At 41.0% G+C, this 20208-nt stretch overlaps 1 protein-coding gene across 1 annotated transcript; it reads right to left on the bottom strand.

Annotated features, from left to right (window-relative positions):
* Nucleotides 1-418: 418 nt before the first annotated feature.
* irs2b (insulin receptor substrate 2b) lies at nucleotides 419-18634 on the bottom strand. Its single transcript, XM_067410712.1, has 2 exons — nucleotides 12812-18634; nucleotides 419-2620 (listed from the first exon to the last, which is right to left on the bottom strand). The coding sequence occupies exons 1-2, from the start codon at nucleotides 15987-15989 to the stop codon at nucleotides 2616-2618; spliced, it is 3183 nt and encodes a 1060-aa protein (XP_067266813.1). The 5' UTR covers nucleotides 15990-18634; the 3' UTR covers nucleotides 419-2615.
* Between the last annotated feature and the right edge of the window lie 1574 nt (nucleotides 18635-20208).

The raw sequence follows: 20208 nt of genomic DNA on the forward strand, positions 1-20208 counted from the left end.
GTTTATTTTGATCCTTTTGTCACCCACCGCCAACCCCCCACACTGTTGGCACTGACCAGACTGTGCAATTCCATCTTACCCCTAGACTTAATTACCATTTTAATTAGCAGGGGCTTGAGAATTAATAATCCTTCATCATATGGCTTTGGGCGTGAAAATTCATAATCCCTTTAGTCAGTTATGTATTCTGGGTCAGGCTGCGGCTATTACGAGTGTCTTCATGAACTCAGGCTGTTTGTTTAGTCTGCGTTTAATTAAGCACACGGACTCCTTGAAAGTTACATCTCTTAAGTGTTCAGTGTGTGACATGTCTGGAAAGTTGCTCAGATGATGAATGAAGACATCTGCTGTCTGGCTGAGCCAGGATGTGTTCAGGAAATCACACAAGTAGTGTCATTTGTAAGCTATGAAAGAGACATGAGCTGAGACTCTGAGCTTCTTAAATAATGTTACTTTTTTATTGCATGTGGCTATTCAGAATCAATACAGTTTCTAAAGCAATGCTAATTACATCAAGTTTAAATTATCATTTCTAAGTAGCATCACAATGCAAAGTATATGAAGTATATACAATGGAAGACACAGGAAAAAAAAAAAAAACTCGCTCAGGCATTCAAATATTCAATATTTCCATACTGTGAAACAGCATTCGCAAAAGACGCTGCTGAAATTACTGTTAGGATTCAATAGCAAAGAAGAAGAAGAAGAAAAACACTTTTCCATTCAAAGTTGGCAGAAAAAATTTGTACAGCAAAAAACTTTCTTAAGGTTTTAAATATATTAACACAGTATTTATACATTTGGTTCCTTTCTGTAAACTAATCTTTTAAAAAATGTAAATATTGCATATGCCATTTGTGATTTTGTACCTATTTTTGTAATATCAAGTATTATTCAAAGAATTCTTTTTTTTTTCTTTCTTTCTTTTATATCATAGCATTATCAAATATCGTTGAAGTGGCATTTATCGTACAGTGTACATACTTTTACAAACATACTGAAGAATTAGAAAAGAAAAGCGCCAGGCCCAAAGTTCAGCCTTTGGCATGTACCTTCATTAGTGCTTTAGTTGTTTGGGGGAAATTCATTCAAACACATACCGTATATATATACAAAAACAAATAAGTTATAATCTTTAACTTAAAAATGTCAGTTGCAATCACTTTATACATTATGTACAGCTTTCTAGGCAAACGTTTTCATATACTTAAGTCAAGTTGTGTGTGTTGAACTTTATTTCGTGTCGATCTGAACAACTCTTGCCTCGGTGTATCAGTCTGTTTGTGGATGTTTAGGCCATGCGTTTCGTCTCCTGCGGAGATCTCCAGAATACTCTACATTCAAAAGTGTCTTGTGTTACAATCTAGGGAGTTTGTAAGTGCAAGACAAAGCATTGGTTCTATCGAGTCTATCCCTGTCCGACAGTAGGGAGCAGCATTATTGGTGTCAGGCCTTCTGAGACGTCCCTGAATCTATCACTCTCTCAAAAGGGGGGGGTGGATGTAAGGCAAAGGGAAGCCTGTGTATTCAGAGCAGTGAGAGAGGGCAAGTCAGCAGAGGCTTCTGGGTTGTTAAGGTTTAAAGACAGTGTGCTAGCGTGCCTAGGCTTGGCGAGGTGCTCCTCTCTCTGACCTGAGGCGCACGACATCATTCATCTAGCGTACCGTAAGGGTTCGTGTGTTAATCGCGTGTGGCTTCGTTCCAAACTAATAACCGTATGGAAGCCTGCTTTGCATATGTGCGGGATTGCGGGTCCTCTACCGGCTCATTCAGATAAATATTATTATATTAAAATCCTTTAAATATCTGTGTAGAATGCAAAATAACATTGATAGATCTTTGATTGCAGCGCAAGACCTTCTTCCGCTGCAGTACAAGACATTCAGTTATGATCTTTGATACTCTTGTGAGTGTATGCAGGTCCTCCAAGAAACACTGTTTGACAGTACAGTCAGTAAGGCTTTGGATTGGTGTTTTACGAAAACATTCACTTGTAAAAATAAATTAATTTCTCAATATATATAGTTTTTGTAAGTCATAACCTGGCTCGTTCTGAGGTAGGGTTTTCAAGTGACTGATTTCGAATTGTTGAGTAAATTTCTAAATGCCACCTCTGTGCAGTGTTGCAACCACCCGTGAGCGCACACGCACTCACACCGCCACGCGGGGAAATAAATAAGTGACTTGTGCGACGGGTGTATGCGTGCGTGTGCAGATCAGATGTTTGGTTCACAGGTTTTAGGGGGTTGAGGGACACTGGCCACTCGAAGTCCAGAGCTCGTAACAAAACCAGTGGAAAAAGGTCCGTAACACAAAAATTGAGCGTCCAAGAGGGAAGAGATTGTAGCGAATAACAGATGGACAGGAAGTCCCGCCTCTGTGTCTGTGAGTCATCGTCGTGCCTCGCACTGGGGTCAAGTGTCTGTGTTGCCGTGACGACGGCCATTCGAATGCATTTGGGAGGTCAAAGATCAGCGGAGGGCTGAAGCAGCAGCAGCGACGTGGTCCATCTGTCCACACGAACGCCTCCTCTCCTCCTCTCATCCGTTGCTCTTCACGGGAACAGCTGAGATGCAGAAGAGGTGAAGGAGCCTTAATGAGGAGACTGGCTCTGTTTAGTCTGCAATAAACAAGAGAGAGAAAGAAGCACATTATTGTGATGTCTATAAATATCCAGACAGAGAAAGAAAGCACCAAACCAATAAAACACGATGTTCCCTGAGATCAACACGACCACGCTGCCGTCACACGACACAACAGCCTTTTATGGGCATTCACTAATGTTTCGGCATTTTTCTGAAATACTATCATATTCCTCTGTGCTTTGTCTGGAAAATCTTCCCTATTCACTGAGCGGTGTGTGTTTTTCCATTACCATCCGCGTGTGATTTATACATGAGGAATGAAACTGGCTAGTGGGGGATAAAAGGTTACACACTCCCTCTCTCTCTCTCTCTCTCGTTCCCACTGCTGTTCTTGTTCTCTCCTTTACCAAGTAAGGAATGTGCGCTCTTTTGCTACGAGCAACAGAAGTGGCAGGTGCTCAGAGACAGACGAGGGAAACACTCGCTGACATTTAGCACTATGCAGCTGACGGAAAGAGCACAAGAATGGCCATACACTGACACACAGCACAGCCTTAGATGTTCAGCAGTAGCCATGCTATTTTAATATGAAGTGTAATTTACTAAACAGGGCTAAGTGCAAAATGGGTAAGACAAATAAAATTAAATATTCTCAACCCGTAAATATTGCATCAGAAAGGGAAACTCTTACAAATGCATATGCAATAAGGTCAGTCGCACAAATAGCTGTGTCCATGCCTTTTCAGGGCTAATTTTTCACTGAGCATCTTTAGTTTAGTTCAATTTAGTTTAGTTTAGTTCCTTTACTTGTCTTTTAGCTTCGCAAACAATACACCATACACAAGGACACCAAAAGAGAAAAAAGATTTAAAAATTAAAACAATGTCATTACCATGTGTTCATATACAATGCATACATAGTAAATCTGTAATTTACTAATTTACAGTAAATCTAAAGACTGTTTTTTTTTTTTATGTCAAAAAACATTTGCACTGGTGCAAGTCTTATATTTTAACCTTTTGGTATGGTTTTAATATAATGTCAATTTAAACCCAATTATTTAAAGGAGACCTACTATTCCACAAGATATTACTAAGTATCTGGTGTACCCAGAATGTGTCTGTGAAGTTGCAGCTCAAAATGCTCCACAGATCATTTATTATAGCTTGTCAAATTTGCCCCTATTTGGGTGTGAGCAAAAACACAACATTTTTGTATGTGTCCCTTTAAATGCAAATGAGCTGCTGCTCCCCGCCCCCTTTCCAGAAAAGCTGGAGAATCTCAAGCAGTCAAAATGATGATTGTCAGTAATGGTGTTAAGCCTTACATTGTTCAAACTGGAGTCGGACACTGATTGAGACACTGAGGAAGAAGTTACAACTTTTAGAATGAAACTGGACGTTTCTGAACGGTTAGTGGATAGATTTATGTAGTTGATGTGTAGTTGATTCAACTCATCGACTAGCATGTGCCGTCATGTTAATCTTTTGTGCAAATCCATCGTCTTTAAAAAGCAATTTCTATAAACTATCACCCTTTGCATTGAACTTTGAGCGTCATAACTTTGCAGATGTTGTTTATGCTCAAACGGCAACATTACACACTAACTAAAACGAAAAAAGTGAAATCATAATCAAGGGATCCTTTAATTTTGGTAACATCGGGTTAACTACACAATATGATGCTTGATATTTTTCTCTCACAGTTTAATGGGTGTTTATAGATGCCAAGCAATTTTAGAAAGGTGGTCCCTGGCAAGATTATATTTTGGGTTTAAAACCAAAAGCATTCTTGTGTTCATAAACGGCTAAATGCAGAACAATCGAATGCAGGTTCATCCTGTTTAACTGTAAACATATAGTGAGATATTTTGTGTGCAACAAAAATAAAAAAATCAGCACAGACGGATGCAAGAATGCATCCTGTGTGAACGTTCGTACAAAAATGACACATCAGTTTTACGTTTAAAATGTAAACATTGCAGTGTCGTTTAACAATTTGCTTTTCTCTCTCGCTGGTGTCTGGGTTCTGTTTACAAGGCTAGATCACTATCCTGACCTCTCACCCGCTGTACTTGTTTGTGAGGTTTCATTTGCATGTAGGCCTCACACTGGGCGGAAGTCTCTGCTAACACAAACCCTTTCGTGGGTCAGTCCTCCCAGGCTGTGTGCTAGTGCCGTCCCCCCTCCAATCTCCTCCTCCTGCTTTTCATCCGCATAGAACAAGAGCTGTTTTCATAGAGCAAGACTCGCTCTCACACACACTTAACAAACCCTTAATTCACAGCCATCGGCTATATTGCACACCATAATCGCTCCCATTATCTGGACTGCCCGCGCACATTCCGAACACTTCCGCATGTGAGCTCGATATCACAACATCCACTCTGACAAGGATGGAAGTAATTCCCATGAACGTCAGTAGGGTTGCATTCTCTCACGGAGAGCTGGGTAAAGTCAGGGAGGAGGGGCCAGCGAGAGGTCAAGCGCTTTCACGGTCGTAAAGTGCCTCATCTTTTCCTGCTCTTTGATACCTCCCTCTGTGTAGTATTACGAGGTATTACTCTTCCAGTTAAGTGCTGACAGATCTGTTGATCTCATGGCCAACTAGTGAAGATGGAGAAAGAGAAAGGGGAGTAGGTACTTTCCTGTTGTTCTTTTAATTATACCGACTGTGGGAAAAACAGCAGAAAACATGTTTACGCTGCTGTCTCACCCTGATGATAAAATAAGAAAAAAATCCCACAGCCAAACACCAATGACAAACCTACATCTGCAACAGTAACAGCAGCATTAATGGCTGAAAAAAAAGAAAAAGAAAAAACCTTAAAAAAATATACTGTTTTTCTTGGTGTAAAGTCAACAGAAGTTGAAACGACTTCTCAAACAAGAAAAAAAAAATGTAGGACAAGGCTTGATTTTTTCCATTGAGAATCGATTTGATAATTGGATCGTTATGATTTGCTATTGCTGTGATGTCATGTGAGTGACAGGTTGATCCCGCCCTCACGCTAGTAAACACATCATCAGAGAAGAAATGTTGATTATGAGGGAACATGAAATTTAAAATATTAATAATAATAATAATGTACATGGATAAATCATTTATAACTTAATTCCCTAAAAAAAATAAGAATTGTCAATTTTGATTTCATGGTGACTTTACTCTAAAAAAGATCTCTGCAAAAATGTCTGATTCACAAACAAATGACTCTAATGAGCCGATTCTTTTTAGTGAATCAAACTCATACATCAAAACCAGTGTAGTCTGATTCGCAAATGACTGATTCTTAGCTTTTTAGTGAATCAAAAACAGCAATTTGAAAGAAAACTCTACAAAGTTTGGCTCAATGGAAGCTGCTATATGTGTCCAGCTTTATATAACATTATACATTATTTTACCCGACCTACATTACCATCACCACACTGCTGAGTGCTTCCACCTCTAAAACAAAGATGCTGTATTGACTACAGAAACCTTGATGTAAACTTGAGCTTGGCTGCTCGTACGCAGACTCTCAAAGTACCCTGTCGGGTGGTCTGATTTCGTCATGTGTATTAATAGACTCAAAACAGACAGAGATCTCTTTTCCCCTCTTGCTGATTCTCACATTCACACTGATGCCACAGATCCGGAGTCATGTAGTGTACGTGTATGTGTGGAGGTTAGAAGGCAGCTTGAATTTCACAGAGCTAATTAAGCAAGAGGAAGCTTGGCAATTCCATGGATGTCCCATTCCGATCCGGAAAGGCAGAAAAAAACAGCGCCAATGAATGAGGGGGAAAGAAAAAGCAATGAGGTCATGGGACAAGCACTCAACAGAGACAGATGAATGAGCAGAGGGAGGAACTTATGATAATATTTTATCTGTCAAATGCTGACCTGGATTGACTTCTGTGTCCTGCACTGCTATGCAGTATTCAACAGCGCCACATACAAAACAAATAATGTTTATGTATGCCAAGAAATTAATAATTATTTCCAAAAAAATTAATAATTTTAAACATTACCAAAAACATAATTCTTAAGGAAATGCTGTTTCTTATCAATAAATATCAAAGCTAATGGTAAATATGCTCAAATTCAAATGGAGACCAGAAGTGAGAGGTCTTATTGGACCCTCTGACCCCAAATTCCCTCCCCCATCTCTCTCCCTCTTGTATTGTCTCTCAGAGTAATCACTCAATCTAAAGTCTTCAGAACTGAGCTAAGGGGAACATATTGCTTCGTAAACATTGTGTTGTTTTTTGGTGTTAAAACTGTGGTTCCTGAGCCTGTGTGAGAAATCAGCACAGGTATTTATAGCAGCTGTAATCTGGACCACGCTGGTTCAAGTCACCAGCCTGTGAACCCGCTGCCCCCATCTACAAAAAATGTCCCCTCTCCATTCACACACACACATTTGTCCTGCGACTCATTTTTTATTTATTTCACACAGGTTAAATTTAGCCCCCCTGCAGCCGAGCCAGGAACAGTCTGGTGTTCTCACACACATATGACACACAACTGTTCTCTCTCTCTCTCACACACACACACACACATGGCATATTTACAGTAGATAGAAAATCAGCTGAGCGACTGACTGTACTGTAAACAGGTGCTAGTGTTACTAATTTATTTATCTATGCTAGTCTCATATATCATAGAAGGGGAGTATCAGTTTTAACCCGTGGGGTAGAAATAACAATGTTTCTGTTCACTCAGTAGGATCTTCCAACGTCACTCCCTTTAGAGATGTTCACAATGTCAGCGATTTGTAGCAATTCAGTGAAAGTTTGAGGTAGCAGGAGTGATGTACATGGGCACACAAAATGAAAATTTAAGGGATTCACTCCCTCAAATAAATGTAGTAGTCTCTCTCACAAAACACTACAGTGTATGTGGACTACTGTACGAGTATGTGCTTGTGTTTGTATTAAATGTGCCTATGCGGTTTTATGATATATCACAACAATGAAAATGCACTATATTGCTATTGTAGACACTTCAAAATACTTAAAATATTAAAATACTTTTCCACCAATTGGTTAAAATGTAAAATAGTGTGTAAAAAAATAGGATGAGTGCATATTCACATTCGTTCTCTGACAGTAGATGGCGCTTATGCAAAAGTAAAAAAAAAAAAAAGCAGGCTGCATTACTTTCTGTTTCTGAACAATAATTAAATATTTCAAACAGGTATTGTTTCAATCATTTGAAACATTTGTTTTGATTCTTTATTACCATTCTTTATAGTTCTTTTGCATTTTAAAACAACTGTTTATTGTTGTTTAAAAAAAAAAAAATACATTTTGTAATTCAATGCCGTGATAATACTATAGGCTATACCGTGATAATGAACCTCAGCAATTGACCCTTTGCCAGGAGTTTGATTGACAGGCGATCAAACCAATCATAACACCGAATCCACCATTTTGTCCGATAAAGCAGGCAGGGGAGAGCAGATTAACGTAGGTGGACTAGAATTTATATATATCAAAAAGTGTGTACTGACGTCTTTCCGTGATTGAAACAACATTCCTTATGATGTTCATTCGTGTTTATTTGATGCTATAAATGAACTAGTAGGAAGAGATGATCGGTTCACATGCCGCTTGAACTAAGGCACTACAGCGATCTGTCACGACACACATTTTGCCCCTTTATATAGTTAGAAAATAATTAAATGTGTCAAGAAACCTACACTGCCCATATGAGCCCCATGGTTTAACCAACTGCTAGACCACAGCTTAACAAACAGCCTTGTATTATTTTTTTTTTTAAGATTCATAATAAATTACATTAATATATATATATATATATATATATATATATATATATATATATATATATATATATGAAGAGTTTCGTTGCAAAACGAGATAAATCCGTTTTTAACATTTTTGTCAAAACATGTTTATTATTATGTTACCATGTTATTATTTTGTTTTATGGTGCTACTTAGCTGTATTTTTTAAGTTATGAAGGTTTAAATCAAAACAAACCAACTGCAGTTGAATTGATATTAATTGGAATGCACAACCAAAAAACAAGATTTTTGAAAAATTAAAAAAATGGATTTATCTCGTTTTGCAACGAAACTCTTCATATATATAAAGTTTCTTACTAACAATGCCAAAGTTGAAACAAACAAACACGTCACCGACAGCTCTCGGCTCAATATGAAATTGTAAACTGTAGCCTATCTTTACAGTGCCGTTGGCTCAGACAGTCTGGACATAATCAGCTATGGAATAAAAAGGCAGGGCAGAAGGCTACACTGTATGCGTGGTGTGATGATCTTCATGTGTAAATGTCACGGTCTAATCTCATAACACTACAGCCAACTAAGCCAACAGAGCTCAGCGGTCATATGGAAATAAACTCCAGTCCATGAATAAGAAAGTGTGTGCATAAGGGTGTGTGAGCTCAGCAGATCTCACAGTCATCCTCCTTTAAAACAAATCCAAAAAGCAGCAGCAAAGATAATATCCAAGGAGACATTTGATGACAGTAAAGCATCACTACATATTCTGCTCCACACATATTACACACTCAGATGACTTAGCTCAGCAGGGGAGAAAAGGAGCATTCATTCAGAATCAGGCCACATGCCATGCAATTATTCCCACACACGGCACGTGCTCTTAAAGAGGGTCCTATGCAGATTTCAAATGATATTTTCCAGCCACATCCCATGCTTTGCATACACAAAAAGGGGATGTTAAATCTATTGGATGTTAACATATAGCATTAACACATGTTAAATGTTATATACTTTACACACATACACATAAAGTGATGAATGTACTATGTGTGTGTGTGTGTGAGAGAGAGGTCTCAAAAGTGTTTGTCCAGATTTGACCTAAGAAAGTGTAATTCAAGGACAGAGGGACAGAAAGTACTTTTCTCTTTTCTACAGATACATACTATCCTGTATACAATAGTTTGTATGCCTATATAATCTTAGTGTAAGTGGTAAATGGATTTGGCTTGCTCTATTCAGAGAGGACATTCTACTCGAGCTCCAATTGCCCCTCTATAACAGGTAAAATTGTACAAAAAGGAGGGGAAGGGGAGGAGGAGGGATGCCGAAAGAACTAACAATGGAAAGATGCTGTTTTTTATACCTTGGTATTAATTGGAAGATTAGATGGGCGTACTCTTCCCGAAATTACGTTTAATAGCTTCACTTATTATTTCATTCTATTGATTTCTGGTGAAATATAACTCTTGGGTGAAATATAGAGGTTTTGCGAAATTCAGCTGTGTGTCGTTTACTTGGTCACCAAACAGAGCTGCTCAACAATGTCTAATCGGTGGCAGCATGTAATCCGCCTTCTCTGTGCTGCTAAAAAAGTGGGGAGCAGTGAGAGTGTTTCACAGAACATCTTGGATGAGTTTAACACTACAGAATCTGCAACAACAACAGACCAAGAGGTGAAAGAGAACATGAAGAGAGAGGGGATGGGAATGCACAGTGATGATTGGTGGTAGACAGAAAGGAAGAAATGAAAACAATCCCTCAAATATAAAAAAAAAAAAATAAGAGAGAAAGACAGTATGCCAATGGACTAGGAGTCAAAGCAATAGGTGTGTGTTGTGGTGGGGGATGGTCGTCTGAGCCTGTTCTCTAGAAATAAAAGCAGGCAAATTGATAGACTCAATCTCTCTTTCACTAATGTACTTTTCAATTAAATCAAGTCTATCAAAACAGGAAGGGGCGGGACTTGATATGTCTGTAACAAAAGAGAGATTTCACTTTTATTTCAAGCTTGTGCCAATTGTTTTCACTGGTTTTTTGACTGTATCTCCCCATATCTCTCTAGGCTGTTGTGTGGGGCAGCAGATGGTCGCTAATCATTAGTGCATTGTCAGGGCTCTGATGGGCCTGATAACCACTGTGCACTGCTTGGAATGGCAGGTGCACGACCCTGGCCCCCACCATCTGCTAGCCCCGCCCCTCACACACACTATTCTCAGGAGGGAGGATTCTCTGGAAGCCCCTCGCAGACACACACAGAGCTCTCTGAGATGTGCTAATGGTAAATTTTTAATAACACAGTGTTTACTCTCTCCTCTAGTGCTATTATGAAGGAAGAAACGGAAAGAATCCAATCTAAGGAAATAAAAGGTATAGCCGAAAACTTCAATGCCCCCTTTACGCCCCACTCCTCAAGCACAGAGCTGATCTCTATAGCCCTTTACATTTAAGGCCGGGTCAGAGGGGACCATTTTGATTTACAACACGCTGCTGGAGTATTTTGGTGTTCAATGACTGAACGCTGAAATAAAAATGACAGAGCGTGACAAAAACCAATCAGTCCATAAACCTGAGTCAAACATCCTGCACACTATGTAAATATGTAGTTATGTTTGTCAAAGTATGTGTCTGCTTGCTTCCTATTCACAAATGTACTATTCAAATCAGTGTGTAAAAGTGACGGGAGGAGGGACTGAGCGGAATGTGGCATTACAGACGCTGGCGTAGTAAACAGAGCGCAGCCTATCCGTACTCTCATCGCTGCTCAATGAGTCCCGTACTGGCGCAAGTTCCTATCAGGAAGACTATCCGGCCATTCTACACAAATAGGAGTTCTGTGTTCTGTCTCTGTGGCTCATCTTTTGTTTTGGTGGAATGTTGTCTGTGACCAATCATGGCTGAGCTCTAGCGAGTGTGTGCCAATGTTTCTGCAAGTTTTCTTTGTGGTCTCCTCCCACTGTACTAGGTCTTCCGTGGCCTGCGGCTATGTCTTTCTGCTCCGTCCTCTTGTGGAGGTAAACAGAGAACTGCCGAAACACCTGCTCCACCAGCACAAACACTCACACACCCTAGAGATCGTAATTGAGTCTATTTGCCTTATATGGTACGTGTGTGTGTGAGCTGTTTTAAGAGGCTTCTGCTTCTAGACTCTTTTGTGAAGTTATTCATCAGTCAAGTCACTCTGTCCTTTAATAGCAATCCTCCACCTTGACTATTGTCAGTGCAAAAGTCTCACTAAAGTGTAGCTCATACTCCTTTTTAACACTTATACAACCTTCACACAATCCCACTTAACAAAAACAACAACAAGTCCTAACTTACTACTCGTTTCAGTGTGTAACTTCCACGTGAGTCTATATCTGTCTATCAGCCTACATGTTTATCTCAGTGCTACACAAACAACTTTGTTTTTCAAGTCATGCTGAAAAACAAAAGGTGGGTCATTCCTTATAAGAAACCTGGCAGGTTGGAAAAACAAGCCAGCATTAACCTCTCTGAACGACCTTTGCACACGTCCTGCATTCCAGCCTTGAAACCCTCCACCTGAAACTGATAAACAACTGACTCACTTGTTTTTATCTGGGCTACTGTTCACTCAAGTATGACACATTGACTTATTTTGATTCAGAGAACGAGTCGAAGTTTGATGCAAATATTGGGAATGTTTCTTCTTTTGCCAAGTTATTGACATTCGGATATGATCTCTCTCTTTCACATTTACATCCTCTCAAACTGACCGCATCCCACAGAGTCATCCTCACACTACTGACAAAGTGATCATTTCAACAGGGAGCTCCAGTAGGAATGAATAAAAAACTTTAACTGAGCTGTTTTCATCCCAAACACTCCAGCAGGCATGGATGAAGTGATCAGTCACTGAGAATAAAAACTGCGCCACAGCTTTTAAAGAGGCATTTCCATCATTCTGACACCCAAGTTGCTCAATTAGCTCTCTCACATAAGAGGGATAGTTGTCATGTGGCATGCTAATCTGCTGCAGATGTTATTTTAGTTCAAATATATTGTCATGTCATATTGTAGTGAGTTAGCCTACATCAGCTAAATCATTATAAATCAACATTTCAGAACATATCATTTGAAAAAAATAATGGTAACACTTGAACTACATGAACTAACAATACTTCAACAGCATTTATTAATCTTAGTTTATGTTAATTTCAGCATTTACTTATACATGATTAAAATCAACCGTTGTATTTGTTAACACTAGTTAATGCAACTTGAAGTAACATGAACAAACAATGAACAGCTAGATTTTACATTAACAAAGATTAATAAATACTGTAACAAATGTGCTTCTCATTATGAGTTAATACATGAACTAATGTTAACAAATGAGACCTTACTGTACCGAAGTGTTACCGAAATAATAACATGAAGTGAATGAGCGAATAAACATTAACTAATGAAGGTAGTGAGCTTGCATTTCACCAGTTATCTCTTTTATGAATTCACAGCTTACCTTTCACTGTTGTTGCCGTCTCCTTGAACCCAAGGCTGGCATACGGACTGGCATGTATTCCATTGATGCCCTCTTTACAGCAGCTGGCAGCTTTGAACCGGACAAGCGAATCACAGCTGGCAAGTCCTCCATCCATCAAGTTTAAGGCAATGTAGTTAAGTCCATTCTGAAAGCCAGCCGATGTCTCCCTGCACATGGGACTGTTGTACTCTTCGTCCGATCCTTCGCTGTTCCTCACAGAAACAGACACGTTCTCCACAGAGGCTGAACCGTGCCGCTTGGCGTCGTGCGCGAAGGAGGGGAAAACTGGTGTTACGGTGGTGGTTGAGGAGAATGTCTCTGAACTGTGCCGCCTGCGTCCCTGGGGGTCAGCACGAATCACTTTGGCACCCCGGTCGGGATCCACCAAGGCCAAAGTGGCACCACGCAGCAGAAATGCCTCAACAGCAGGCACTCCCACAGTCTCATCCACAGTCAGCCTCTGCATGCATGAGGATGGGCTGATGGTCTGCCCACCTTCTGAGGGTTGCGAGACAGGCTGCGGAGGGGAAGCGGGCACACCAAACGTCATCTCTGTGTAATCGTCTTTAGCTTTATCAACTGGGCCCACTGGTGCCACCTGTGCTGTGAGATGGTACCTCTTGCCTTCCTCCTCTTCTTCAGGGTGGGCGGGGCAGGACGTGAGCTCTGGCAGGGGCTCTAAACCATTAGACGGAGCGGCATTCTCAGATTTGGGTGACTGAGAACTCACATCTATGTTCATGTAATCAGAGAGGGGGGATGTCCTCTGATCGCCAGACGATCCGAGGGATGAGGCTGGGCTCTCAGAGGAAGCAACGGAGGGTGGAGTGCAACTTTTAGCAACATGTCCAAAGTCTATGTTTATGTACTCACCAGGGCTTTTTGGCTCAGAGGGAAGGGGATGCTCGTTCATACTGGGTAACATTCGGAGCGTGTCCAGGGAGAGGCGGGTGGGCCGGCTTATCCTGTGCAGGAGTATGAGGCTATCTGTGCGGCTTTGTCTTAAAGGAGATGGGGCAGGGGGGGAGGCTGTTTTTACAGACTCCTCTATTATCCTGTGACTCTGAGGATTCATGACAACATACTGATCATTGTCTGCATCCTTTAGCGTCTGCTTGGGCTTATGACAGCGAGGCAAAGAGTTAAACACGTGAAGCTGTCTGAGACACGGAGACTCGGGGCTCAGGTAGTAGTCTGGTGGTGTGACTGAATCAACAGGGGACATGTTGAGGTACTCACCATTAGTCAGTTTCCCATCCGAGCTGTCGATGGAGAATTTAGAGCCGCACAGCATCCTCATGTAGCCGCTGTCATCCAGTGAACAACTGCTGGGGGAATTGGTTCTGTAACCATTGGCTATAGTGAGGGGGTGTGTCCGGGGGTTGATTATCTGCTTAGGAGCCGAAACGCACATTGGGCTCATAGGCATGTAGTTGTCGGTCTTCCCCCCTTGTGGAGCCACACCTGGTGTCATTGGCATGTAGCCATCGTCGCCCAGATTACTGCTGGAACTTTTCAGTAACGATCCTATTTCAATGTCCCCGTAATCCTCAGGATACGTGACCTTTGGGGATGCGGTGTGAGAGCTGCGCCCCGAATGGCCCCCAGTTGTGTAAGTGGCTCTCATGAGCGTGTACTCATCCAGTGAAGCAGAGGATACTTGTGATGGCACCCTCTTCTGGTAAGGCATGGTGAGGGAGTGTGTCCTCTTTCTGTAAGCTTTCTCCAGATCTCCTACGCTCTCCTGGATGCTTCGCCGTCCACAGCTGTTCGGCCTTTCCATGATCATGTATCCATACAGGTTGCTGCCCTCCTGTGAGGGGGGTGTGTCAGCTAGAGACTCAGGTGTGTTGCTTCGGTTTGCTGCTAAAAGGTGCCGTATGTCACCTGGGCTGGAGCCGCACTCGTCGCAGGAGATGAAGCCAGCGTCGCTGGGGGAGCCTGAAATAGAGGCGGTGCAGCTGGAGGGGCGAGGGCCGCTTTCTATGTTACTGCTGCAGGACAGGCTGACAGGGCTAGCAGCTGAGGGAGGGGAGTGAGACACAGGCATGCACATGGATTTACTATGCTGCAGGGTTGATGATTCAAATGTTCTGCATGGGCGAGCTGTCACTGTGTTTGAGCGGCTCAAATGCGTCCTGTTCGCGCCTGGGCTGATGGGGCTGCCTATGGTACCGTCACCCTCGCTTGCCGTGCGGATCCTACAGGACGTCAGTTTTGTCACGGGAGACGTCGCTGCCATGCTGTCGGTGCGCGAGCGCCGTTGCAGCCCGGTCTGACTCGGTGGGAGGTTGTTAAAGTGCCGCCTGGTGGGCACAGATATGGGGTTGGTACCCGAAGACTGGCTTTTGCTGCGCGGGCGGAACTCTGACATCTCTTTCATTGCTTTCATCGCCTCCAAAATGGTCTCGTGGATGTTTTGCGCCACCACCGAGTCGTCCGCCTGCATCCACAACTCGCCGGGTCCGATCGACGCGGACCGTCCCACCTCGATGAAGAAAAAACTGTCTGAGTGTCCGCATCGGCGGATGTTCATCAGCTGTAAAATCACCGACGCCACCTCCGTGTTGAGTTTCACGAAGCTGATGGTCCGGCTGGATAAACACAGCCTGTAAACGCCCGTTAAGTTTCTGCTCTGTCCGAGTCCTTTAGATTTCAAAGTGACCTGCCAAACCTCCTTATAAGTAGCGGTGACGGGCGTTATCACGCCGTAGTTCGCCTCATCAAAGCCGACGAGAGATGACGCCGAATTAGAAGCGGAGCCGTCGCTCACTTTCCCCTCATTCATTAAATCCGTTAAGACGGTGTACCAGTCCTCCTGTTCATGTTCGTTTTCGGCAGCCACGGCAAAATACTCGTCCTTGGTGTAAAGGGCGATCAGGTGTTTGTGTTTGGCATCGGCTCTCTTGTTGATGTTCAGGCACGAGTCCAAATGTATAACCCGTTTAGCAGTCGACTTGTTTTTCCATTTCTTCTCGCTCTCGTAATACTCCAGCCGGGCGCGAGAGCCCTCGCTAGGCTCCCTCAGCACGAAAAAGCGCTTGTGTCCATGCTTCTGCTTCCTCAGATAGCCGCACTTCTTAACGTGGTTGTTGTTCTTCATTGTCATATTTGAAATCAGCTGTCCTTCTGTCGGTGGCGGACTCGCCATTCTCATATGCTCTAAAGAAAAACTCTCACTTTTCCTCAACTTGTGCTGTCAGTTAGATATAATCCTGTCAGACTCTCTTCTGTACCCGGCGCGGAGTGCGCGTTCGCAGCGAGGAGCGGTTTAACAGTAAATAACACATATCGCTAAGTGACTGGAGTGAAGAGGAAAAACAACATGTGACGTCCTACACATCCAGCTTTGGTTACAAAAAAAAAAAAAATAGAAAGAAAAAAATACGCACACACACACACAGAACTAGGCGGTGCAACCTTCGGGGGAAGGCGTACCTGCCATCCCGCCCCTTTAACAGCTCATTGGGCTCATTGGTGGAAGTATCTGATTGACAGCAGAGAGCACCAATCACCTTCTACTCTGTTTCGCCGCTCCGCCCCCACTAGAACGTCCAAAGGTGTCTGAGAATTGTCAGAGGATCGCAACCCACTGAGCGTGCTGGCTGGATAGCCGCTCCGAGTTTTATATTTTACTCAAATACGGAATAAAATGACTGTAAATAGTCTATGATTTCAATATTCTTGGTTCCTTTTGTGGAACAACTGGGGTGGTTAAAACAACCAGTAAGTACTGACTATGGGGCGCAAGTTTTTCGGCAGTCTGTTCGTTATTCAGAGAGTATTCGCTTAATTTTGTAAAGGCATTTGATAAGCTATCGAATGCGCTTTACTCATACAACGACTGTGAAGTTCACTGTGTTACAGTGTAATTTATTTAGCCTGTTATGTGTGAATGTTGTGTTTTTCAAATGAGCTTTAAACCCATTTGCATATAAACATACATGTTACTTTTAGTATTATTTTGTGTATTTTATTATTAAGGGATAAACCCAGATCACGTCAGTAAGCATCATGTCGATTCTCCTCTGACGCATCATAAAATTCATATGCAATGTGCGTGACCTTATATGTACTCATATAGCCTATTAGACTACTATTTCGTTCTATACACTATGACTTGACCTCGTTATATTGACGCATTCGGTTCGTGGCGAATCATTTAGCTGCGAGGCTATAAAAAAACTGAAAGTTTGCGGAGCATCCTCGTTATGTAACGCAACCAGTGCTTTATATGTACAGAGTCTGAATGCGTCTTGTGTTACGCGACTGCCTCTAGCGTCCCCGGGTATGTGTGTATGTGTTTTTGCCCTGTGTTTGCCTTCCACTAGAAGATTCTTTCCGGTCATTGCCTTTACTTCGCACTCCTCCTTCACAGTGTAATGTGCAACACCCCACCTACGCTGCACGGGAGCGACGCGTCAAAACAAAACGCTGAATGAAACTACACTGCATGCGAACGACAAAGTTATTATAATGCGAGCGTTGTGGTCTGACTAGTAGAAGGATTGTTTCTCACTCCATGTTGTATTTATAGCATAAATGAAGCATTTCAACCCCGAACAGTAAAATGTCAGCGCAACTGTGTCAGTATGTGCACTGCATCAGTTCTGCTCTAGTTTTTGGTGGGTAGGCTATCAGTGATGACGCTGCGATGCAGGGTCTGTTGAGGATTGAGTACGTCAGTGACTGGCTATTTACGTAGATAGAGAGATGCTTATACTCCTCTCAGATGAGCTGAAATGTACTGTCTAGCTGTGCGTTATCCAATGAGAACACACACCTCCCGGGAAAAGATGCCTCTTCTGATTGAAAAGAAGGGAGGAGGGATACTGTATATTTCATTTTCTTTTCTTTTTTTTCCCCATCCTTTTATGCAGGAATTTCTCTATCTGCTTTGAGTGAAATGTTTTGATATAGGGTGCATTGTGCTCTTTCATGCTGAAAAGTGGAAATGGGTGGAGTATATGTGTGTGTGTGTGTGTGTGTGTATACACACACACACAGAGAACTGGGCAGATTACGGATTATAAATTACATGAAAAAAATTGTAATCAGTAATATAATCTCTTAGATTACACGTTTCTAGTAACGTAATCATAATCTGACTACTTTTGGATTACATTTAGATTACTTTTGTGCTAACCCTTATTTGATGTCACATATATTGTAGGATAATCTTGTACTATTTTGACAGATACAAAGAAAAAATATATTCCAATATTACTCCTGTAATGTATGAACAGTTAATACTTGAAAATACTAATACTAATGTACCTGTCAGTGTTTGCTGATAGTAACACTGAATAAAAAAAAAAAAAAAAAAAAAAGATTTTATAACATATTTACTTAAAATTAAGTAAATTTAGAAAACTGCAACTTTACAAAAACAAATATTGAAAAACATGTAATTCACAGCAATATCACTGCTACATCAAATATTTAATCTATATGTCATATATTATTATTATTATTATTATTATTTCATCTATATTTCATATATATTTCATCTATATTTCCCCCTCACCGCCAGAAAAACTCAAAGAATCACAAACGTGTATAGCCTATATGCGCAGGTTTATAATGAGAAAAATATAAACATTAAAAAAATGAAATATTAGGAGAATCAATGAATTGTGAACAACTTACTGCCATTGTGTAAATAATATGTACTCATGTAACCCATAAAAAAGTAACTGTAGTCTGATTACAAGTGTTTTAAAAAGTAGTTTAGTCTTAATTACAAGTACTTGATTTTTAGAATCTGATTATGTAATCCAGATTACATGTAATCTGTTACTAACCAGCTCTGTATGTATGTATGTATATATATATATATATATATATATATATATATATATATATATATATATATATATATATATATATATATATATGAAAATCTGTATTTATATTAAACCTAAAATATCAAATCTATGTAATATATAAAACTAGCTTGTCCTGTCTTCTGTAGATCATTAAAGGAAACCTTTTGCACAGTGTGTGTTTGTGTTTAACCCACAGTTGTCATCTTATAAATGGTCTCATGTGCATGGCCTTGAAAAAGTCCCACAGGGATTGAAGACCTTTCCTTCCTCACACGTTCAGAGAAAAAAGGTTTTTGCTGTCTCAGCTTTCTATTGCCTCCTTATTTAATGGCAAGGTCAATTATACAGAGCTGTGAATGGACCAATCGTGGCAAAAATTCACTGATTTACCGGAATGACTGGAAATGAAATCAAAATACCTTACTATTGACTGTTTCTGTACTCTGCCTATCAATAACTCAATTCACCAGCTCAGTAATTGGCTGAAAATTACTGGCCCATACTAACTTGTAATGTCACTGACTTTCACACTGTCACCCTAAATAATAAGCAAATGATAAGCTTGAGTGAAGCAGGTATGTATGTCAAATGAGAACTGCTGGAATTAACTGAGTATTCACTTACAATTAACCAACAATTTTTAATCCAAAAATCGTACATATTGTGCCTTTAAACTATGTACAAAACCGATTCCAAAAAAGTTGGGACACTGTACAAATTGTGAATAAAAAAGGAATGCAATAATTTACAAATCTCATAAACTTATATTTTATTCACAATAGAATATAGATAACATATCAAATGTTAAAAGTGAGACATTTTGAAATGTCATGCCAAATATTGGCTCATTTTGGATTTCAGGAGAACTACACATTCCAAAAAAGTTGGGACAGGTAGCAATAAGAGGCCGGAAAAGTTAAATGTACATATAAGGAGGACCAATTTGCAACTTATTAGGTCAATTGGCAACATGATTGGGTATAAAAAGAGCCTCTCAGAGTGGCAGTGTCTCTCAGAAGTCAAGATGGGCAAAGGATCACCAATTCCCCCAATGCTGCGGCGAAAAATAGTGGAGCAATATCAGAAAGGAGTTTCTCAGAGAAAAATTACAAAGAGTTTGAAGTTATCATCATCTACAGTGCATAATATCATCCAAAGATTCAGAGAATCTGGAACAATCTCTGTGCATAAGAGTCAAGGCCGGAAAACCATACTGGATGCCCGTGATCTTCGGGCCCTTAGATGGCACTGCATCACATACAGGAATGCTACTGTACTGGAAATCAAAACATGGGCTCAGGAATACTTCCAGAAAACATTGTCGGTGAACACAATCCACCGTGCCATTCGCTGTTGCCGGCTAAAACTCTATAGGATAAAAAAGAAGCCATATCTAAACATGATCCAGAAGAGCAGGCATTTTCTCTGGGCCAAGGCTCATTTAAAATGGACTGTGGCAAAGTGGAAAACTGTTCTGTGGTCAGTTCTTTTTGGAAAACTGGGACGCCATGTCATCCGGACTAAAGAGGACAAGGACAACCCAAGTTG

This window comes from Chanodichthys erythropterus, chromosome 14 (assembly GCF_024489055.1).
Source record: "Chanodichthys erythropterus isolate Z2021 chromosome 14, ASM2448905v1, whole genome shotgun sequence".
NCBI classification, from domain to species: domain Eukaryota; kingdom Metazoa; phylum Chordata; class Actinopteri; order Cypriniformes; family Xenocyprididae; genus Chanodichthys; species Chanodichthys erythropterus.